Source organism: Colletotrichum truncatum (genome assembly GCF_014235925.2).
Source record: "Colletotrichum truncatum strain CMES1059 chromosome Unknown Contig_0001, whole genome shotgun sequence".
Lineage (NCBI taxonomy): Eukaryota > Fungi > Ascomycota > Sordariomycetes > Glomerellales > Glomerellaceae > Colletotrichum > Colletotrichum truncatum.
The window spans coordinates 5,402,326-5,426,091 of record NW_027222398.1 but is presented as its reverse complement, the minus strand read 5'-3'; the positions used below and the strand labels follow the sequence as shown (position 1 = coordinate 5,426,091).

At 52.2% G+C, this 23,766-nt stretch overlaps 3 protein-coding genes across 3 annotated transcripts; 1 reads left to right on the top strand and 2 right to left on the bottom strand.

Moving 5' to 3' along the window:
• Nucleotides 1-1,650: 1,650 nt before the first annotated feature.
• On the bottom strand, nt 1,651-7,248 carry CTRU02_201520 (ATP-dependent bile acid permease; the record flags this gene model as incomplete). The annotated part of the gene is made up of 2 exons (XM_036728986.1): nt 1,651-6,979; nt 7,178-7,248. The coding sequence occupies 2 exons, from the start codon at nt 7,246-7,248 to the stop codon at nt 1,651-1,653; spliced, it is 5,400 nt and encodes a 1,799-aa protein (XP_036579137.1).
• Nucleotides 7,249-14,263: 7,015 nt separating this feature from the next.
• CTRU02_201519 (protein transport protein sec61 alpha subunit) lies at nt 14,264-15,927 on the bottom strand (the record flags this gene model as incomplete). The annotated part of the gene is made up of 3 exons (XM_036728985.1): nt 14,264-14,339; nt 14,395-15,739; nt 15,918-15,927. The coding sequence occupies 3 exons, from the start codon at nt 15,925-15,927 to the stop codon at nt 14,264-14,266; spliced, it is 1,431 nt and encodes a 476-aa protein (XP_036579136.1).
• Nucleotides 15,928-16,562: 635 nt separating this feature from the next.
• Nucleotides 16,563-18,145, top strand: CTRU02_201518 (tRNA isopentenyltransferase; the record flags this gene model as incomplete). The annotated part of the gene is made up of 2 exons (XM_036728984.1): nt 16,563-16,688; nt 16,760-18,145. The coding sequence occupies 2 exons, from the start codon at nt 16,563-16,565 to the stop codon at nt 18,143-18,145; spliced, it is 1,512 nt and encodes a 503-aa protein (XP_036579135.1).
• Between the last annotated feature and the right edge of the window lie 5,621 nt (nt 18,146-23,766).

Sequence of the window (23,766 nt, the reverse complement as noted above, 5' to 3'; positions counted from 1 at the left end):
TTACAGAGGTTTCGACGCATGGTTTTCTTCCAAAGCTGAGGTTTTCCGTCCACTTTTTCTCTACTTTTATCTAAGGAGATTCATCGGCCGGTCCGATAACGAAGCCAAGTTTCCTTTGCGAACAGGGTGAAGTTTCGGCCAGCCGCCAAGTTCCTCGCGACAGCTGACGTTGAACTTTTTGTTTTTTTCCCCTGCTATTGACCACTGCCACTGTTGACTTGAACTGGAGGTCAAAATATTGCATAAAACACCATTGTGGTTCGAGTGGATTATAAGCTCTGGTTGTCGAAGCCACTGACGTGACGAGTCGAGCTACTGTGACTATCAAGCTCCTCGAGGTTCGTGGATTCTCTGACTTGGACCACACTACACCCTTGCCATGAAGAATGACGAAATATTTTGGAGACCTAACCTGAAGAGTTACCTTGTGATCTTGCAAGAAGCTTTACGCGGTGACTGTATACCCATTTCTGATATATCGAAAGTTAAACTCTGCTCGTGCTCGTAGACATAACATCACAGCCCTTGTGGTCTGAAAGAAGCACTTATATTCTCGCCAACTAGAGACAGCCTCAATCATTTGTACCCTAGAAATCTTCGGCATCTTGTCCTGTTGGGATCCAGATATACATTTTGAACTCAAGGCCATTAACACGTGATCAACTATTCTTTGACTCTTCCTCCTTACACACTGAATCCGGTAGTATATAGATAGACCAGTAACGAGGTAACAAAACCAATCCCTCCTTGTCGAAAATATGGTCTCCTCACCAATGTTTATCGAATGCGCTTTCTGCTCGGTTTTACTTATTTACCAGCAACACCCCTTTCGGAGAGAAAATTGCAGTGAAGTAAATGAAGGGCGATTCGGCCGCCAAACAATATGATTGGCTGGAGGAAATTCACTGCGTTTTTAACCTCACTAGGAGGATGAGTAGGCATAAGCCCAAGCTGATGGGCTGATTGCGCCTAATCCAGGGACGCTGCTCACGACGTCAAAAAGGTATGTGGACCAATCAACAAATGCGTGTTCGTTGAACATGCATTCAAATCTGATTGCCCAGGTATCGTTCATCACCATGAACGCCGCTCTCACTTACATACACCTGTATGCTTCATTTAATGACCTACTCTATATGAACAACGGCCAATCGCGGTCATACGTGTCCCGCCCGCCCTGCGTTTGGCCCATATAATGTCTTCGGTGATGCTTCTGGTTGACGCAATGATAAAGGCCAGGTCAGTACTTGCGAGTAATGAACGTATACAGATGGACCAGTTATAACCAGAAGTTGGTACCTACAAGTAACCCCTGCGCAAAGATACTGGCTTGGCCGATCGAGGATCACCATAGCCCCTTGCAGGAGTACATCAAATCCTGAAGAATGCTCATGTATAATTCTGTTTATTTCGTACCCGAGTCCCTCCTGGCTTGATCGACGCTATCACGGCAAAATCGAACACTGACCAGAGATCCCCAAACAGCCAAAGAATCAAGTCGAGAATGAATTAACAAAGAAAATATTTTCAGTATCTACTAAATCTGATAACTACCTTTACCCTATTAAAACATTTACGCTGGCGGTATCTGAGAGACAACAGCCCGGCCCAACGCTAAGCGATAATACACAAGGCCTCCAGGTCAGGCCCCTAACCTCCGCCCGCCTTCTTGGCCTCTTCGTCGGCCTTTGCCTTCTCCTCTGCTTTTCTTTTCGCTTCCTCATCGTCCTTCTTCTTCGCTTCTTCCTCCGTCGCCTTCTTCTTGGCCTCCTCTTCAGCCTTCCTCTTTGCCTCCTCGGCCTTTTGCTTAGCCTCCTCCTCCACCTGCTTTGCCTTCTTGGCATCCTCCTCTGCTCTCTTCCTAGCTTCGGCCTCGGCCTCGGCCTTCTTGGCCTCTGCGTCAGCCTTTTGCTTAGCTTCCTCATCGGCCTTGCGCTTCGCCGCTTCCGTAGCCTTCTGAGCTTCGTCTTCGACAGCTCTGGCCTGGCTGTCGTCCTTGCTGACCTCCTCCTCGTCGTCAATATCGACTAGCCTTCCAGAGTCCCACTTCTTCTTGGCAGCCTTGAGCAGGGCAGTGTACTCTCCACTCATATCGCACATGCTCCGGAAGCTGCCGTTTTCCTTGCGAATCAGCTCGTACGGGTGGCCGTACTCGATGAGAGAGCCCTTATCCAAAACGAGCACCTTGTCGTAGTCCACAATCGTCTGCAGACGGTGAGCAATGGTGATGATGGTGCTCGTAAGCTCGCGGATAGTCTCTTGGATTTTGGTGTCGGTGGCGTAGTCGATGGATGCCGTTGCCTCGTCCATGACCAGCACGTTCGGACGCTTCAGAAGTGCTCGTGCAAGGCAGAGCAGCTGACGCTGGCCCTGCGACAAGTTGGAGCCAGACTCCGAGACGGTCGAAGAGAGGTTGAGGAAGACGTTTCTGTTGGTCGGCGCGATCGAGGAGGCAGGGCTCGAGTTGGCCTCGCCCTGGATAAGTGCGAGGTTAGGCGTGGCTGGTAGCATCGATGAGGCGGATGGGGTCGCCGGTCTAGTTGTCGACTCGTCTGGCCCGATAAGCTGAACCTTGCGGAGTGCCTCAAAGATCTGCTCATCCGTGTACATATCGAAGGGGTCCAAATTGGAGCGGATAGTGCCCATGAAGAGCGTGGGATCCTGGGGTACGATAGTGATAGCCTCTCTCAAATCCCGAAGTCCAATCAAGCCAATGTCAATGTCGTCAATCAGGATCTTGCCCTCGTCCGCCTCCAAAGCTCGGAAAATAGCCAACGCCAATGAACTCTTGCCCGCTCCCGTCCGTCCAACAATACCAACCTTCTCCTTCGGGTTGATCTTGAAGCTGAGGTTTCGCAGAACGGGCTCCAGGTCCTGGCGGTAACGAGTGGAGTAGTTGATGAACTCCACAGAGCCCTGGCTGGGCCAGTTCTGAGGAGGGCGATTCTTCTCAACGATAGGCTCGGCTTCCTGTTCGACATCCAAATACTCCTTGATACGCTCCACAGAGTTCATGTTCTGCTCGTTAATGGCATAGAGACGAATGAGCCACAGAACGTTGTCAGTGAAACCAATAGCGTAACTCAGGGAGATACCGGCAAGACCAGGTTCGATCGTGCCGAGGCTGACAATGATGAAGACGCCAGCAAAGAAGGAAACCATGTCACCGAGCAAATCAGTTCGGAATGCAAGCCAACGGTTCGCAGCCCACAGGTAGATGAAAGGACGAGCCTGCACATTAATCTTGGTCAAGTTTTCACGGATGAATCGACGCTCATCACCATAGGCGCGAATGGTCGTCATTCCTGACAAGGTCTCGCCAAACTGTTGGAAAAGCGGGCTCCTCTGGACGGATTCTAGGCGCTTGAGGTCTCGGGAAGCTCGGAGGTAGAACGACCCGACGAACCAGTAGGCAGCGGTAATGAATACGCCTGCGACAAGGAAGCCAGGTGTAATAGCCGTGATTAGGACGACGGTGACAATAATTCCCAGCGCACAGCCAAAGACACCGATGGCGATTGGGGCAACCTCTTGGTCCACTGCCTCAAGGTCCTTGCTGAAACGGTTCATCAGCTGACCGAGAGGGGTAACATCGAAGAACTTGAACTTGGCCCGTGAAACGCGGGAGATCAGGTCGTTGTGAATCTTCTTGGAGGCGGTCAGGGAACCGTAAAACACCCAAATGTCCCTAATGAAGGCAGCAGCCGAGCCTGCAACACCAATGATTGCGAGGCCGGTGAGATAGTACGTGACGTCAACGTCTGAGTTGGCAGCGGCAGAGAATGACGAGCCGATTCGGTTTCCGTAGTTGGCAATCGAGGCGAAGTAGGTCGGGGTCAGCGACTGAGAGCTATAGCTGTGGGATGAGGTTGAGAAAGTGATCTGTTGCTCCTCAACGTCGAGATACTGCTTGGCCCACTCTCTAACCCAGTAGCTGGTTGCGACACCGGAGAGCTGCTGAAGACCGAAAACGCCCAGAGCAACGATCCAGAACCACCAGGGGCCCATGGATGACAGGTACAGCTGGATGACAGGCCACTTGACGGAACCTTCCGCCTTGGATTCCTCCATAGCATCCTTCTGCTCCTTCTTTTTCTTGTCATGCTTCTTGGATCGGGCATCGGTTGTGTTCTCGTCACCAGGGTTGACAACGGTTTCCGAGCCATCCTCACCAACGCTGGACGGGACGCGAGATGGTATTCTGGACACGGAAGCAGAGTTGACAGCGGCCTTCTGAATTTCTTCGCCAAGCTTGCCAGAAGCAATGAGCTCAGCAGAAGGACCTTGCGCACCAATTCTGCCGTTCTCAAGCGTGACGATGTAGTGAGAAGAGGGTGCGCAGAGCGAGAGGTTGTGCGTGACGAGAATGCAAGTTCGGCCAGCCATCAGGGGACCCTTGATGGCATTGTTGAAGATCCATTGGGCTGTGTGAGAATCGACAGCGCTGAGGCAGTCGTCCAGGAAGATGTGTTGGGAGTTGGAATAGATTGCACGGGCAAGTGAGATACGCTGCTTCTGACCACCAGACAGCGTAATACCCTTCTCACCTACCAGAGTCTCATCTCCGTTGTCAAGGATCTCCAGGTCACGCTCCAAGGCACACGCAACAATCACGTCTTTGTATCTCTTCTCGTCATAGGGAGCGGCGAAGAGGATGTTCTCCTTGATGTTGGCGTTCACAAGCCAAGCGGCTTGAGCGACGTAGGCGACGGTATCGGCCAGACCCGTTTCGGGATTAGGTCGCACATCCTCACGGCTTCGGCCACCGGGGCAGTAAACCTTTCCATCCACCAGTGTCATCTCACCAAGGAGAGCCATAAGCATCGACGTCTTTCCGGAGCCTGTCGGACCAGCAATGATGTTGAGCTTTCCAATTTTGAAGTCGATGTCCATGTCCATGAGGCGGAAAGCCAAGCTCCCGTCCTCTGCGACAACATCCTTGCCACCCCAGATGAAGTTTGCCTTCCGGAAGCCGATGACCTTGTTGCCGTTCTCATCGATGTTGTCCTCGCCAAGCTGTTCGTATTTCTCCGTCTCCTCCTCGGTGAGGAACTCTTCGACACGATCGAGGGAAACCTTGGTTTCTTGTACGTGGGCGAACATGTCTCCCATCTGGTCGAGAGGGACCCGGAGCAGCATGAAAAGTGAAATAGCAGTGAAGGCAACCGAGGGATAGAGAGGCTTCTTCTCAATGAGGGTGTACATTAGGAACGAGAAGAAGGTGATCAGAACGGGAACCGAGTTCCACACGGCAACGGCAAACGACCAGATGATGTAACGGGACCGGAGAGCCTTGAGTTCTGCGGCGCGCTTCTCATCGACAATGCGGCCGAACTTTGCTTCCCAAGCGAAATACTTGATGATGCGGATGTTTTGCAAGACCTCGTTGGTCACATTGATTCGCTTGTCAGTAGCTCCCAGGATCTTCTTCGACGTGTTGGCGAAGCCACGGGCAAAGCTATAGTTAATGGGTAGGAGGAAAGCCATAACAATAAGGCCGGGAATAGCACTTAGACCCATGACTTGCCAGAGCAGAGCAATTGCGACAACCAGTTGGGAGGGAGCGGACGCGCAGATGAAGTGCAGGTAAGCTGTGACTTCGGCGATCTTGAAGCTGTCCACGGACATGAGGTTGATGATGGTGCCCAGGTTGGCCTGCTCGTCGTCCTTCTTGTCGCTGTCCTTTGCGGCACCGCTGGCGGATTCGCCATCCGCGTCGGCGTTCTTGAACCCCAGTTTTTGCTTAATCTTGGCGAAGAAGCCCTTCTTTCCAGCATCTGCGCTCTTCTTCATACCAAGCTCCTTGTCTTTTCCTGAGGCGGCCTTGCGGCGAAGGGCCTTGGCGTAAATCTCGCCAATTATGATGGCGCGAATGCGAATGCAAATCTTGCGACCAATCCACAAAGCCATGCCATCGGCAAAAGACCGGACGATATCTAGAACAGGAAGTAGGATGACGTACAGCCAAAGGACGTTAATAGGAGCTCCATCAGGGTGCTCAACATACTCAAGGATGGCCTTGAGCAGCATCGTTGGGGCAAAGGTGAAGACACCAGCCAGGGCGGCCAGAGCGAACTGGGTCAACAACTCGCCCTTGAAGTACTTGACCAAATGCCAGGAGAGAGAACCGGTTCTCTTGAGGGTCCGGTAGTCAGCCAAGACAGCGGCAGCCTTCTCCTTGGGGATGAGGTTCCAAACACTCTTCATCTCCAGGGTCTCCTTGTAGCCGCGGAGAATCATAGGGTCGAACCACGAGAAGGTGGCCAAGGAGAAGAGAGAAGCCAAAGGCTCACGCGAGGGCTCGATTCCATCTTCCCATTCCAAAATCACCGTCTTATTGCCTTTCCTTGTGGTCATGGCCAGACCGAACAGCAGCGTGGTCAACGCGAACTCCACGATGACTAGAATTTGGGCGAGTTTACTAGGCGGGTGGACAAAAACGGAGCGGAAGACGCCAACGGTGAACAGCCACTGGAAGAAGTAGATGGTGGCAGTATGGTTCCAGATGCGCGGCACGCGCCACTTTGTGTTTCCTAGGAAGAGACGCAGAGTGACGAGTATGGCAACGTAAACCCAGTTGACGAGGCCGACAATAGTAACTATAAGACCGTGGCTACCGGGAATAGTAGATGTGATAAGACCGGTAACGTGAAGGGCAATCAGACCAGCAATTGCTAGCTCCTCCACGACAATGGAGAGGTTCTGGCCAGGTGGGCTGTCGGCTTGGACGATGGAGCCTTTGGTGGTGGTCTTAACCAGAGCCAAGCGGCCACCGCCGTTCATGGTCAGTGCCTCGTCATCGTCGTCTTCGTCCTCAGCGGTCTCTTCGGGGGGGATATCGGTGTGGCCGTGGTGAATGTCTTCCGAGACCTGCTCATAGCCATGCTTGCGGTTCTTGGAGATACTTCGCAGAGTCTGCAGGGTCAGATGAAGGAATGAAAATCCTACAATAATTAGAGGGAAGAGGATTTGGAGGTAGCTGTTGAGAAGCACACAAAGATCAGCATTCGTGGTTAAGCCAATGGTTAGATGGATCTGGCAGCTTAAAGGCACCGCCAATTGGATTGTGGGTGCGGAAGGTTGCGCGTCGCGATGTGCGGTTTGATGCGCGATGCGCCGGCAGTGGGGTTGAAAGGGATGCGACAAGACAAGACAAGGGCGCATCTTCAAGACTTACTCCTGCTGGAAGCACGGCGTGAGATCATCGACCTGCCATACTGGCCAGCTACACTGAGCAAAGCTGCCCATGTTTGCTGCTACCCCACTCCCGGATGGCGGGGAGAGACGCCCAAAAAGAAAGCAATCAACAGTCGAGCTCAGACAGCTTGTTGGGGTAGTACGAGTGGGATTCTAACGGCGTCTTTCGCTTCGGTTCGCAACGGCGAGGCAGCGGTGGCGGAAGCCGACCTCGGACTTTTTGGGAACAGGAAGATAAACAGCGAACAGCCGGAGCCAAGGGCAGTGGGAGCGGCGTGTGTTTTTGTCTTGGCCTCGGTCTCGGAATTGCGAGGGAGAGAATTCGAGGCCTGGCAGATCGAGTTTCGAGGTTAACACACTGCTGGGGGGGAAGCAGGTGATGGCAGGAGGGGAACAAAAACACCAAAAGAAATCGAGGAAAGGAAAAGAGAGGGATGGAGGAGGAGTTAGAGTAGCAGAAAGTAGGAGAAGACGGATGACACACGTCTGTCTGCTGCAGAAACGAAAGTTTTGGGGGTGGGGGGGAGGTTAAAGGTAGTTTTCGGTCTGGTGTCTGTTTAGCACACTGACGGAAACTGACTGACGAAGACGATGGCCCCCCTTGTCATAGGTCACTGTCTGCTGGTCTTTTTTCTTTCTTCTTTTTTTTTTATTTTTTTTTCTTCCTCTTCTAAAGCTAAAGCTGGAGCATAGCAGTACAAGATAGGTAGCAATAACAAGCGGCACAGCACAACAGTAGGCGGCATCAGCAACGACAACGACGCAACGACGCAACTGGGATGGGGTTCCCACTATCTTGGCCAGAGCGGAGCCTCTAGTGTATATTGTCAGTATCCATGTACTCCATACCATACCCAGTAGAGCACTGCGAGCTCTGAAGCCAGCCGGAAGGTATGCGTCGCCCGCGCCTGCGGCAAGGTCATATGCAGCTCGGAGGTCCAGGGTGCTATGTACACCAAGGCGTCCAGGGTCGAGCCCCGCTAGCTACACGATGATAGCAGAGAACGTCCAGTAAGAAGCTTCAATTCCAGCAGGCATGTGCTCGCTAGCCACTACTGGCCAGAGGGCTCTTTTGGCTGCTGGGCCTCCACCGCAAGTTGCTTGCTCCTTCCTTGGGTGGAAAAAGTTCCCAAGTAGTAGTACGTTTACGTCCACGTCCGACCCGCCTAGCGATAACGTGCCGCAGATATCCGCAAAGTTGCTTCTGCTGGTAGTGGTAGTGGTAGTGGTGGTGGTGGTGCGACTGTTTGGTACTGCCTACAAAGTACTGCACGCCATAGTTAGTGGACTCCCTGAGTCACCGGCAAGGCTAGATTCATATCTGGGTAAAATGAGGTGCTGCAAAAGTCTCGGTGCAGAGGCATTCGGGGTCATCTCGATGATGTAAAGCAACTCCCCCAAAAACCCACACCCAGCTCCTTCTCTCTTTCGGCCCAGCCCCCAATGGGATGGCCGAGCACCTTGTCGGCGTGCTCGGTCGCCTTCTTCTCCACTTTCTTTTGGGTACGTACCCGAACTTGGATCTGGGAAACTGGATCAGTAGAAAAAATGAGAAATTTCCTTCAGTGGAAAAGAATGAATCAATCAACCAATCGGTACGTACCAGTTATTTTCCAATCTACTTTGCACGTATTTAACCTTACTACATGGTACCTTAGACGCAGGTTCTGGGTAGACGCCATCCATTCATCCACATATCCATACCGGTACACTACCACGCACGAGGCTCACGCTAGAAGTGGAAAGGGCCAGCAGGTGTAAACTGCAAGAACTGTTGTAAGTGGAGGCATAAAGTAGTGCAGCTTCAAAAGTGCAAGTGCACATGGAAGGCGTTGCAAGGCGTTGCAAGGGTGTGGGGCCCTGCCGCCTCAGTTGCACCTTCCTCGTTGCCTCTGCTCCTCCACCCATCATCAACCACCCATCCACACCTACTATGCTAGTGTGCCTCCCCCAGTCCATCGTCCTCCAAATCAATGCATGCATATCCTCGGGCGGTCTTCCCGGGAACCTGGCCTCCTTACACGCAAGCAAATGCCTGCCTTTGAGCCTCCAGTTCACCGTGTTTTCGTTGAAAACCACCTCATGTTTGTTGTTGCAGGAAACAGCGGCATAGGCAACGCCCGTGTCATCAGCAGCGACGCTCCCTGGGACGAAGGTTAAATCCCTTGACAACATGGCTTTGCCATTCCGAACCTCCCCCCGATGATATCAGGATGATGTCTCAAGCCAAGCCGAACTCCAGATGTTCGGGAATTGGATGGGGATACCTTACCTCAACTTTACCTTATGGGAATGCCACTTTGAACAACAGACTTTGGCATGAGCCTTGAGCTGCGGGCTTACGTGCGCTATCCATGCCTAGCCAACATGTTTTCCCCCGAAGCTCAAGCCTGCTTCGCCAGGTCCTCTCACACCCACCAAAATGTCTAACGGTGCTTGGAGCTTCCGATTGCTGTCCAATTCTCATGAACCGTCAGGATCCTCTGCCTGTCCCTCTACATGAGACGTCTTGCTAGCCTCTTGATCTATTAACTTGTTTCTTGATAGTTGCCACGAGGCTCAAGGTTTCCCAACGTCCAGGAACATCCGCCGCCGCCTCCACCACCATTACACAATCGGAAGCTAACTTTCTCAACCCAACCACCACACAAGCATTGACAAGCGCACGGCTCGTCGTCCAGCATCCACCACTCGCCTACCAATGAGCTTAACCCTTTGATTACCCAAGTCATACCATGCAGACCGGTGCCCAGGTCGCATCAACGGTCGACTGCAAGAAGGGACTCACTCGCTCTTCTCGGACACCCCAGAATCGCCCCGAGTCGCACATACGACTCTTTATTACGTGCTTCGCTTCAGCTGCCTAGACACGTGAACGGCGACTGGTTTACCCGACTGATACCCAAAATATTGTCAGACACGGTTACTTGATGACAAACGACATGCTCATGACCTGCAACTCAGGTCCAATCGCGCCAATTGTTCGTTCATACATTCATCACGCGGTTGATCAGCGCAGTACTCCTACCAACGAAATCACGCAAGATGCCCCTCCAAATGGATTTGATTGTATTGGACCCTCAAACTTCTAGTCCGCCTTGCCATTCCCATTAATGAGCGACCTTCCCATTGGGGCCACAAGCTGCTCCCTTCTGCTTATGCCCCTCCATGGTCCATCCCATTTCCAGGAGCGGCATTCGGCCTGCTAAATGCCATTTCCAATGCCATTGTCAGCGGCCAGTGACTCACTCTCACCGCCATTCAAAAACGATACCACACCTACTGGCGGACCGTGGATACTGCATGACATCTAAGGTTGACCATACCCTGGCTCTTGGCCGTACCGGCAGCAGGAAGCTACTATCCGACTGCTGTAGTGTAGTCTTGAGCATACCCACCAACGTTGAGAGCTTTCTTCGGCTTGCCCTGTGCGTGCATGCAGACGGGCAGAAGCACACAATGGCTTGCGGGGTTCCAAGGTACTACAACCAAGCATTTTGTCTCTAGAACCGATGATTGGTCCCCACCTCTCTCCTTGATAAGGGCCGCTTTCGGGTGCTCAACGGCCTGCAGCACGCGAATCGGCATGAACAGTGGCTTCGGCTTCGGAGGGGCTCGGGGGAGCAAATAGCGCACGGCACGCGCACCAGCAGTACAATTGCTCTTTTGAGCCGCGACCTGCGTTGCGGATTCGATTCCCTGTCTCTTGTCGCGAGGCCTGTCCTGCTCCCCGAGTCCACGTTTAGCACAAGGTGAGAGCGGAACGAACGCCCAAGAAACTGCAAACCACGGCCTGGCAACTGTCCGGTCTGGAAGCCTTGGAGCTTTCTTTCAAACCTACTCAATATTCGGTGCTGCCCTCATATACTTGGTGGTCAATCTGCTTCCGTCGTTCCACTATGGTCACAACCGACTCATGGTGGTTTACGAAGGATTCTTGTGTCACCTCGTCAGCCTATTGACGACGTGAATCTCAGCCTCCTCGCACTGTTGTCCGTGCCCACCTGGTTGTTCAGCTCAATTATGTAGATTGTACAAGGTTCATGTCGAAGGATTAGATATTATCAATCTGATAATCTCCACTTCCTTGGTCATTTCTGGACACCTGTCCCGTCGCGGTTGTAGGGTTAGGAAAGCTTTGGTGGGCATCACTTCCATGGACTTGTATCCCAGCGAACTTAATATCCTCCTTAGGGATGTTGACTCTTGATCTTATGAGCTCCAAATATTCCAGGCCAGAGAAGTACTGATCGTGTTCCTCGCTTCGTGAAAAGCTGCCGATGAAGCTAAGCAACACAAACTGAGGTGTGGAATCCAAAATCGAACGCATGACTACCAAGTACACCTAGATCTGCATCTTACACATTGAACATGGACCGAGACGAACCGTCAGACTTGAGCATCAGTCTCCAATACGCGTTGTACTGTGTATAGAGCCGGCTGAAAACGTATGAGTTTCTCTGCCTGTAAATCTGTTTAAGTACCTTCATGAGCTCGATCCGAATAGCAGGGTGATGTAATGGAACAACCTCGCGTCGCTCAGAGTACACAGGTCAGCAGATCATGCCAGTAATGGGACAACTCCAACGTGAGCATCAGTCTGGAAGCCGACTACTCCAGCTACTGTTTCAGCCTCAACAAAGCAATTTTTGAACGTCTAATAAGGGCCTACGACTTCATTGGCAGCAGGAATGACTTTCTCACCCTGAAGTTGCCAGCAGATCAGCCAAGAACGAGCACATGTCAGATATACCACCACATTCTTCAGCTAGTGGCTCGTGCCGTTGCTCTGCCATTGCACGCCGATCCTCTCGTTTCAACAGCAGCAGAAATACAATCACCCCCGCCATCAATAATTCTAGTCCACCGCGAGTGCCTAGTCTTAGAATCCTTGAATTAAGAGCAAACAAGACGCGACTGATATCAAGGCAAGGCAAGCGGCAGTTCAGAGGCGTTCCGCCCCCACTCCAGAATTGCGAGACATAACCCTTACCCAGCATCCATCGCCTCTTATTGGGTGTTGGCGAAGCCAAACTGCCCAAGCCATCATACTTCTCGAATTAGAGAAGACTTCTATGTATCCGTCTGGAGAGGGTAAGTCTGGTGCATTTGGGTCTTTGCTCACATATTGGCTTATATTTGGAGGTACTACCATCGATTCTATGTTGTTTGTTCAGTGCTAGCCGGGTGGATTGGCGTATCTCGACTTGCAAAGTCTGGGGGATGGGCGAGTTATGACATATTCAATATTGGCGAATTCAAGTGATTAATGTCATTAACATGTTGCAGACAGATGAATGGATACATTGATGCTCAAATGAGCATCGCAGATCTTGAGGTGGTATAATTGCCTGTTTTAACGGATATGAAGCCCTGGCCACGCGATGCTGCCTTTTGGAGCACTGTGAAGTATCACGTAGGCATTCTAAACTCTCACAGGAAACGAAAAGGGGTGCTAGTCTGTCGAGAATCATGGCTGTATAGTCCGTACAGTTCCCGGCACGATTTATGCTGTTTGCCTCTACTTCGTTAATGTCAGCTGGGACACAGTCAAACCATGAAGCCCAACTTGGCCGGGCTTCTCATGCGCACTAGTAACAGCAAGTCGTTCCAGCAGTCTACCTACTGTGGCGAATGTTGTCTCTGGCGTGCCAGTGTATTGCTGTCTTGCTGAAAACACCCGTATCTTTGGGTAATCGAACCGCCGGGAGTGACGAGTCTGCGGAAGTTTGCCGTAGCGAGACACAATACAGTCAGTATCGCATGAGGTCTGGGACCGCCGACTCGTTCTTCTCGTACATCTTCCATGTAAATGAAGTAAACACTGCGCCTTTCCGCCTATTAGGCAAAACATCCCCCTAATAGTCGACCGGGTTTCTGGACTGTATACATGGACGTGTAGTCTGCGCTGAGTAAGGCCACCTCATCCGTGTGTCAACCTCTCCCGTTCCCTCCTTCAATTTTCAATCATTCCTAGAGGTAATATAGTGAGTATGCCCTCGGAACATTTGAGGATCACGAAAGTTAAGGACTGTGCTACGTGTTCACGGAAATTCACACGGCCAAAGACACAAGTGAGTAGGAAAGAGAACTCATAGAGAAAGGTCGCCAGTAGATTACCCCATCAGCACACCTGCTTTGTACAATCTTGCATATATGTGTTGCATGCACATAGCAGATCAAGACGGAAAGTCGAGCATCAACATCCTCGATGAAGATGGCGGAGGGGCGGAGGCACGATATCAATCTAGGCATTCTGCTGTCCGGCCAAAAGTTTACGCCTATCGCTTGGCTTCACACTATCCGATGTAAGATGGGCTAGATACCTATTTAATAACGTCAGATTAACCTGGCCATGCGACCCTTTTGTCTACAGCCTCTGGCGTTTTGACTGGTGCTGAAGACAACACGAAGCTGCAGGAGCTGCAAGGAGCTGCGTGGCGTCGAGACCGGGTTACACTTCCGAGACGGATCGTAACGGTCGTTTTTCGTCTCCCTTGCAGCTTCAACGGCGGTTGTCTTACCCACAAGTGTTAGCCTCGAGGAAGAAAGGCCCCTAAGGTTTGAGCCACGTCTGCTGAGGATCTGGATACTTTATCACACAACATGTAGCAGAAGGCGACGACAACGCCAGCGGGCAGAGTAATGGCAAGGCAAGGCAAGGCAAGGACGCATGGTGCGTGAAATGGATTTGTTCGCATACATGATCTTAGATACAACACTCCCTACACCGGCTGTCGGACAGCAGCTAGGCAGAGCCCCGAATCGGGCGCTTCTACCAACAGCTGCAACGTTCGTCATGCTGACCTCCATCATTATCGAGGCCCGGCGCGGGAGTGACTCGCCCGTTGTCCTAATGCTATCTTAACCCATCACCGTGGAAACCCATTGCTTTTGTTCTTCACGAGGGGGAAACTGAGCACCTCGTTATGACTTTTAAAAATGTATGCCGTGATATTACACAGAGAGCCACCATTATTGATGACTGCTGGAAGCCTCGCATGAACAAAGGAAGAAGCTTCGTTATTTCTGAAAAAGGTTATGTCGTACTTGTTGGCTGGTAACATTAACCCATAATCATGCCCTTCATACCGGCCAGATCACCCTCCTTGGCAGCAATTTCGAAGTAGCCGTAGATGATGCTGAATGATTGTTAGCCACAGATCAATAGTTGCATTAGTTGGAATAAAAACTTACGTGACAGCCAGAAGGGTACCGGTGCCGGAGCCGAGGGCTCCCATGAGGTCGCTGGCGACGGAGAGGGCACCAATGCAGGCACCACCGAAGGCAGCGGCAGTGGGGATGATACGCTTGAGCTCCTTGTACATGCTCTGGTCACGGTGACCGGCCATGACGAGACCCTGGTCCTTGAGCTGCTTGGCAACATCGCGGGGGCTGGAGCCGGAAACTTCAATCCAGGTCTTGGAGAAGATGGCGCAGGCACCGAGCATGTAGACGATGTAGACGACGGTGTGGATGGGGTCGAGAAGAGCGTCCTTGAAGTTCAGGGGAGGGGACATGTAGTAGGCAAGACCGGAAATAGCGGAGAGCTGAGCGGAGCCGTCCTTGGCCTCCCAGACACCGAAAAGGCGGACGAGGAGGTTGTCAGAGAAGCGGGAGTAGAGCATCTGGCTGATCAGGAAGACGTTGGAGGACAGAGCAGACTGCAGCATGATGGGCATGTTGGAGGTGTAGAACAGGCGGACGGGGTAAGAGCCGCGGGCACCACGCTGGCGGGAAGACTTGACGGGGATCTCGACGCGGAAGCCCTGGAGGTAGATGACAGCGGCGAAGACGGCAATGGTGGCCAGAAGGTTCATGATGTTGGGGAGGTTCTGGCGGTAGAAGGCCTCCTGAAGAGCGCGCTGCTTGTTGGGCCAGGTGAGGAGCAAGTGGAAGAGGGCAATGACAGCACCCTCGAACTCGGGGCCACGGCCGGTGTTGATGGTCGTGGGAGAGAAGGCCTTCCACATGATGGACTCGCAAATGTTGGTGGCGATGAACAGAGAGATACCAGAACCAAGACCGTATCCCTTCTGCAGAAGCTCGTCGAGGAGAATGACGATCATACCAGCGACGAAAAGCTGGAGAATGAGCAGGAAGACGATACCGGCGCCGAGGTCAGAGGGACGGCCGTAGAGGCCGGTGAAGACGTAGACAGTGGCGGTACCGGCGGACAGGATGAAGGCAAAGAGCTTCTGGGCGGTCTGGTAAAGCTCGCGGTCGCTCTTGAGGTCGAGGTTGACGTCAATCATGTGGGTGCCAGCAAGGAGCTGGAAGACCATGCCGGAGGAGATGATGGGAGTGATACCCAGCTCCATCAGCGTTCCTCGGTTACTCGCCATGACCATACGCAGCCAGTATAGGGGATCCGAGTTGTCGGAAGAGACAATGCCGTAAAGGGGCATCTGGCTCATGACCAGGAAGATGAGTAGGGTCAGGGCCGTCCACATCAGCTTCTGGTTGAAGGGAATCTTGGTCTCCGGCTGCTGAACCTCAGGGAGGAACGGCACGAACGGCTTGACCAGGTCGAGGAACCGTACTGTAGCAGAAAAGCGCGTAGGTTAGCCATTGAGGTGTCCTGAGATGGTGAATTGATCCTAATCGTGTCGAGGCGGTCTCGGCCAGAATATCGCGCGCGTGTCCATTTGGGAGCTATGCGATGTGGCGAACGGGAACAAAGAACGCGATTATAGGGTCGAGGGGAATCGTGTACTTACGAGAACTCATGATGGGCTGTTACACTTGGGGGAGGAGGGGAACAAAAAAACAAAGGATCTAAATCATCCAGATGAAGGGGAGAAGAAGAGAGAGGTAGAGAGCGACAATGGCTCCAAGTGTGGCGAAGGGGGAGGGTGATGGTGTTGGAAGAAGGGAGGTTATTAAGGAGATGAGGAGAGAGCTCGGGGCGAAAAGAGGGTCGGCTGCGATCTGGCTTCAAAAACGCCAAATTGTCGATGTGTCCAAAAATTTGGTGGAGCTACGTGCACGTGACCATCACATAACACGCAATTTTACTGGGTAAGGACCTGGGGTCTAGTTCACTGTCACCTACCTTAATCCTCCAGTGTCTTTTAAGGTCTAGGTGCTTCAGCTTAGCAACTTCCAGGGGTCTACAGGGGATCCCGGCACTGATCCAATCCAGTGGCTGCCCGCTGTCTGTGACTACCAACTTTCCTTCTGGCGCGTTCCGATACGTTCTGATGCCACATTTTGGAGAATCTGAACCACCAAAAATATTCCAGAATACCTATCAAGACTCCGTCATCAGGACACGAAACGAAGCACAGCACATCACATCTGCCTCGAGCACCCACCATGTTGTGATCCTTCTGAGTCACCGCTAGGCAACGGAGATATCTGGTATGATCTTTCGGTCTGTTTTCAGCCGAAGGTTCATACACAATGTTGTTGGCAACATGACAGCCCGAAATGCGCCCGCGGACCCTTTGGTGGTCATTCTGGGCTCGACTGGAACTGGAAAATCAGAGGTGAGCAGGGCTCTCTCTTCAACCATGTGATGGCTGGCGCACTGGCGATTCCGGGCTGACATGTATTGAAGCTTGCCATAGAGCTTGCGACACGCTTCAAAGGCGAAATTATCAACGCAGATGCTATGCAGATGTACAAAGGCCTGCCCATTATCACAAATAAAATCACCACGGAAGAGCGCCGCGGCATACCCCACCACCTGCTCGACCATATAGGCCTCGATCAGCCCACTTGGATCATTGAAGACTTCAAACGCGAAGCGAACAAGGTCATCCGCGAAATTCGAAGCAGGGGCAACTTGCCCATCGTTGTGGGCGGCACGCACTACTATACCAATGCGCTGCTCTTTGAAAATACCCTCGTGGGGGCGGAGGACGAAAAGGCAAGAGATGGAGAGTTCAAGGACGATCAGGATGACGCCGCCTCGTTTCCAATTCTCAACGAACCGACAGAGGTCATACTGGCGAAGTTGAGGGAGGTCGACCCCGTCATGGCGGACCGCTGGCATCCCAATGACAGGCGCAAGATCTCGCGCTCGCTGCAGATCTACCTGCAACACGGCCGTCCGGCTTCAGAGATTTACGCCGAGCAGCGTCAGCGCAAAATCGCCGACAGCAAAGCTTCCGATTCCGGCAGCGCGAGCCCCTGGGAGACGCTACTCTTCTGGGTATATTCGGATCCCGAGGTCCTGAAGGAACGTCTCGACAAGCGGGTGGACAAAATGCTCACGGCTGGTCTCAGCGCCGAGACGCAGTCCATGTATGAGTACGTCCAAGCCAAGCAGGCTGCTGGCGAAGAGGTGGACTACACTCGTGGAATCTGGCAGTCAATCGGATTCAAGGAGTTCGAGCCCTACCTCAGGGCTCTTAACAGCCCAGACCAGGCAGCCGACCCCACCATTCTCGAATCTCTCGAGGCTACAGGGCTCGAGGACATGAAGACCTCGACACGGCAGTACGCAAAGTACCAGACGCGCTGGATCCGTACCAAGATCGTCCCGCTCCTTCAAGAGCAGCCGAGCGCCATGGACCACCTCTTCGTCATGGACAGCACCGACATCTCCCAATGGTCGTCTAACGTCATAGATACAGCCGTCGACATTGCAGGACGCTTTCTCAAAGGTGAAAACTTGCCCAACCCGGAGGGAACCTCGGAGAGGGCCGGTAACGTGCTCCGGGAGGCCAAGGGGCAGACGGAGCGGACGCTGTGCCGGCGGACGTGCGAAATCTGTAAGACGACGTGTGTGACGGAGCAGGACTGGACGAAACATGTCAAGAGTAGGCGTCATAACGTGCTGCTCAAGAAGACGAAGAGGAGGGCACTGGTAGCCGCTGAAAGGCCCATGGCTGTCGTGCCAACACAGGCTGATGGTGACGTTGCCGAAGTAGCACCAGCAGCAGATAGAGCATCGAGTCCTGAAGTGGATGGACTCGGCATATTCGATGCGCCGCCATAAGATCGTAAAATCGTAAAAGTTCTGCTGAATTCCATGGCGCCGCGCCGTCTTATTGTTCATCTGACATGTCTCTTATCCCATCTGAAGGCGAAAGCTTGGCTTATCCCACGTCCAGCGCATAGTTTGGCTCAGCTGATGGAAAGTGACGTGGAAGCCCCGACTAGCATTGGCATCGCTACTACCGCCGAAGCTCTAAAGCCATCTTATCAAACCCCCCAGATTTTAGACTTGGCTAATCCGCGTATTCCTTCTTGGAGATGACGCCCGCCGTTTTTACCTCATCCAGTATCCCCCACCTCGTTCCTTCGCATTGCTCGGGTCTCGTATTCCTCGCTTTCGGATTCTCCCCTAAACGAGCTTCCTGCTCGCATTCAGGAACAGATCGAAGGCAGATCACATCACATCTGCTAGTGTGTCCTCCTGACTGTTACGCCGAACATGGGCCCAGAACCTGGATTGTCTTTGCCTTCTCACAGGCTGAACATGGTTGTTTTTACAGTGCCTCTTGGCGTAATGCTGCCTGGGGATCTTCCACAATTCCAACGCGCTTCCTGTCCGGAGCCGGGATTAGTTATCCGCGTATGACTTTGTTGCACAAAAACCTGGCGCGGATCTGCCATGTATGGCGAGCCTGACAACCCCCCCTCCTCAAGTTTATATCGCATGATGGTCATCGGCGGGGTTACATCACTCTGCCCAACGGCTACAGCCGAACTCCCATGCGTGTGTGCCAGCACGTATTGACGAAAAGGAAATGTAGCGATTTGACGGCCGCACCGCCCAAAGTGCTGAAAGACTTGCCCGGCAACGACGGGCCATTCACTACATGTACATACTCCTAGTCGATGATTACTACCGCTGGGCGCCAAGGCCTTGGAGAGCCAAAACGTTTTACGCTTGCCATAAGGCTGAGGAAGCTTCACTGCGTTTTCAAAGGCCGTAGTGTGAGGGGTATACGAGAGGGTGTGTGAGGAGGAAGACGAGCCACACTGCCGTAGCTCGTCACTTTTGAACACCTTTTTCCGATTTACGGATCGACGCGGCCCTTGATTGGGGTTATTACGATCAGAGACAAAGTGACTAAGACGTCCGTCTCGTTCTCGTTCTCATGACCGGAGGAGTGGGGTTTTTGCCCTGGTGAACTTCCAACGGCGCCGAGGCTTACCTCCATTTTTCGGGTTGTGGGCGCTCAAATCCAAAGGAGTTAAGGACCGTCCCGCCGAAAAAGTTCGGGTGGGTGAGGTAGCGGAGATAATTGAGTTGACGCTGTCCAGGGCGTGCGGAGTTGGTGATGCTAGGGACCCCCCGGTTGAGATGGTGGTGGAGGGTCTATCGCTACGTGGTAAGTGGTAGCAGGTGCGGCTGTACGATTGGAGTAAGGTTTGTGGGATAGGACGACTGTACACCATTACACTAATTCCGGTTGAGCCATGTGTATCCAGAAAGGAAGGGTAAGACGAAAAAAAAGCAAAAGAAAAAGCATGGCAATAAGAACTCCGTCCGTCAGGTAGCTTTAGAGCCCCCCTCCCCTCCCCAAAACAAGGTCCTGTCCTTGAGCTTATATGTAACATTTGGAGATGGAGTTGAAGGTCTAATGCCGTGCGTGCTGCTCCCAGCTTCTTCTTTTTTCGATCTGCGCCGGGCCCACTTCCTCAGACCGCTACGAACAAACTTAATGACCCTGGCATGCAGTTTAACGCTGTCAATTGTCCGTTACCGTGACCTTGTTTTTCTCTTCGCACTCTGAGGAGTGTTCAAGGTGTGGTGTGGTTGGAAAATTGTTCATGCATATTTGTCCGCAGCTGCCGAACGAGCTTGGGCAACTCGCGGGGTAACCAGTTCTTTGGGGCGTAGTATGGCTGAGCTGGTGACTTTGGCAGCCATCAACTCTTTGGGGCCGAATCCACGAGGACACTGTCCAAGTGGTTAGCGCGATAGGGCATTGATGAATATGTACTGAAGCTTGGGTTTTGTTTTATTTTATTTATTTATATTTATATTTATAGTTATTTTTATAGCAAGTACTCGAACCCCCCTTAGTGCGGACCAATGCCGACATTACTAGATTATCAAACGTACCTGATGGTAGACTCTCCAATTACAAAGGTCACTTGAAATAGCGATACCACCGCGTGTCCTAGCAAAAAACATTGCCGTGTCTTTGTGCAGATAGTTCCGCGCCCTTGATTCCGCATCGAAGGCTCGAAGGCATCCTGGGTTGTGGTGTCCGGCCCGTGGCTGCGAGGACAATAAGTGTCAAGTCGGGAATAGCGGATGTAGGTAGCCAAGAGCCGGTAGTTGCGCTGACCAGTCCGTACATTTCACATGTCCGACAGCTATCGTGCTAGGCCAAGCGGGCTACCCCGTGGCCATGAATTGGTGGTTAATGCAGCGGCTAGCAAAGTACATGTCGATACTGCACTGAAGTGCGTTATTGCGGACTTTGATGGGTGCCCATGGATATGTGCCCTTTAGAGCGACAGGCAGTGGCTGCCACGGGCCATGTCGTGGTGGAAAGTGTAATATAGTCGCCCCGCAAGCCCTTTTCGCCAGGTGTAAGGCTCGCCTAGAGTGTTCAATGGCGTTCCCTGTAAAGGCTTACAGGTTTCATAAGAGCCAATCGAAAAGGGTTACGGACAGAGGGCGCTGCAGTGAAGTTCTCGTCAAGATAGAAATGTAACACATGTAGTTGAGGACGAACCCTGGCTGTTCCGAAGCTGTGAGGGGCCCATGTTAAGCTTGATTTTAGACGTTGGTGGTTGATCGGTTAAGTGCATTTCCGCTCCTATGTGCCCTTGGGATCGCCTGTAACCCAGAATATAAACATATCCGATTTGGGCGATTGCAAGTCGAAGTAGTTTTTGTTACTTTTGTTTCGATGTTGGGCAGGTGCAACCAATTTTGGAGTAAAAACTTGTTCAAAGAGGGCCCCGCCCCTGCAAGAATCGACTTTTATGGATATAAACAGGTATACTGTAGTGTGATTTGCCCATACATCTCACAGGTATTGTGTCTTAGTGCAGTCTTTGAGTACTTGTTGTGTAGGCTACGGAGCCGACCCATTTAAATTGGCGCTCTGCCGGCGTACATGTAGTTAGTTGGGTAATCCTCGCCTGACGTTATAACTGTTGCTGGTCCCAATTACTGGGCTCAGCTACGGACGGAGTCAAGGAAAACAGGCCCAACTGCCTGTGCTGTCGTAACCTAAAATGGAATAACGCTTGTCTATCCTGTTTGCCGAGGCAGCTGGTGAATGCCGGCGTTGCTCAAGGCGAGATAACACCACCACTCGGAGCATAAATATGTAATGTAGGCTAAGAAAGCAAAATTAAGAAAGAGCCGAATACGACGGAAGACGGAGGGCGGAGGTAGCTACGGCCGGTGCCCATCGGAGAAGGAAGCTTAAAGTCGGGCAAAGCAGGTGCCGGCGGAGCAGAGGAACACTCCAGCGGACTTCTGCACATAATACATATCTTTTATGATGAGTCACCGCCGACGGAGAGCAGGCTCCACTTATGGGGCGCCGCTCTACTACGACGTAGTATGGTATGGAGCTTGGTCGTGGATTTCCCAAGTTCAGTCAAACACAAAATTTGGAAACGTCAAACCGCTTTTTATTTTGTTGCAACAACTGGGTAAGCAGCAGCAGCATCCGTGCGTTGAGGTCACCTGCCTGGGTGAAGCACTTCAAAGTTTACACAAATTGCACAAAATTCGATCGGAAGCATCTAGCCGTGCACAACATACTCTAAGCCGCATGCAACCTAGGGCTTTGCACAAGCTGCAGCCGCCGTAAAGGTTAAGCACCAGTCGCACTTCGGCATCCTTGGCTGCATCAGGGTCGGCCCTGTTATGCTCCGACGTCGCCCACCGTCAGTTAAGGCACCCTGTGTCTATCACACGTGTTTTTTTTTTTTTTTTTCCGTCCTTTCTCCCGCTCTCTTTTGTATCCGCACTCCGAACTTATGCGCACTTTTGTCCTGCTTACGGCAGCAGTGCATTGGCGCAGTTTGAGGGTGGGTAGTCCAGTGTCCTGACGCAATGGTCGGCAGGTAAGGACAGATAAGGAAAGTCAAGCCCACCCAACAGCAAAGGCCAACCCAGCCAATCCACTTTATGTGTGTGGTGGTTGTTTACTATGATAGTGGTGGTGCCTCAAAGTGCCCATTTCTTACACCACGTACTCCGCCGTATGGCGCTATACAAACACTTTTTAGCCTCTCTTACAGTCACACAGGCTTGATAATGATTTGCATGCACGGGAAAAACCCACATCCTGGGCTGATGGGAAAACCAGATGCGCTGTCCGGTGACGCTGTCAATTGTTCAAGTGACAGCAGCACCTAATGTAAAACGCTTCTTCTTCTCTTTTTGGGGGGTTGCTGCATATTTCATTTGCGCTCCAGCTCATTGATTGTGGCTTATACGTACCAAGACTTGTTTGCCAGGACTAGATAGACTAGGCAGTTGCACCTGTCTCCCGGACCTCTTTCGTTTTCTATACTCCTTCCATCCCTCCCCATCGAATTCTCGCCCATTGCTCTTCCCCGTCCGTCCCCTCCCCTCTTCTTCTCCCCTCGCCCCCCCCTCCGCCGTCTGCGCAGGGACCGTTTTGACGTGAATCCTGTCAGGAAACTCTCAACTGTCAACCCCCGCCCCCTCCCCCCTTCCCCCCCGCCGCTGTTTGTGAGTGTCCACACACTCACACTTTTCCATCTCTCTCTTTTTCACTTTACCCACTCCCCAGTACTCCGTACCACCTCATCTTCCCTTCCACTTGTTCCCGAACTGCTTCGGTACCGCCCACTCCCGTCGCATACTCTGTCGCTTCCCTGTCCATTTCATCGCCTTACTGGTACCTTGTCTTCGCCCTGCATGCCTGCCGCTCTTACGGCTGTTGTCCCCCCTGCTTCTTTCTGACCTGACATCACACTGAATCCTGAAGCTCATGGCAGTTATTATTGCTCATTTCTGCCCATCTGCTACCCGTTTCGTCCTCCGCACCCGCTTACAGGTACCAAACCTGGCAGTCAGCACTTCCGAAAGTACGGCGGATTTGCGCCAACGCTGCCTACAAGGCTTCGAGACTTCAAGATTCATTAAAAGGGTCGTAAATATCGTCCCAGGGACCAGGGTTTTGTAACCTTCCCATTCCGCCACAGAGGACCTAGACCACACACACTTACGTCCCAGTTGGCCAGCATCTTGTCGTCATTCGTCCGCCAAACCTCCGTTTCGTCCGTTCCCTCCGACGACCTCAACCCCCTCTCCCCCAAAGTGATTAACCTGCCCTATCCCATTTTCTTTTTTTTATTTTTTTATTATTTTATTTCTTTTTTCAATTCTAGCTTTCTGTCAACTGCCTATTCTGCCAACTCGGCTGGCTGCTTGTTGAGAATAGCGACGTACTACCTCTATTCTCCCACACCAACCGTCGTCTTTGTTTGAACTACGACGGAATCTCTCGGGTCAGCCATAATAGCCTCTGGGGAAAGTACGTAAACCACTCAACTACCTACGGCCACAGTTACCTGAAGCACTGGACTGGGATATATTGGGCCCCCCCTCTTCCCCCCCAAAGATCAACTAGGCACAAGCGGGAGATAGCCCAGTGAGACGCA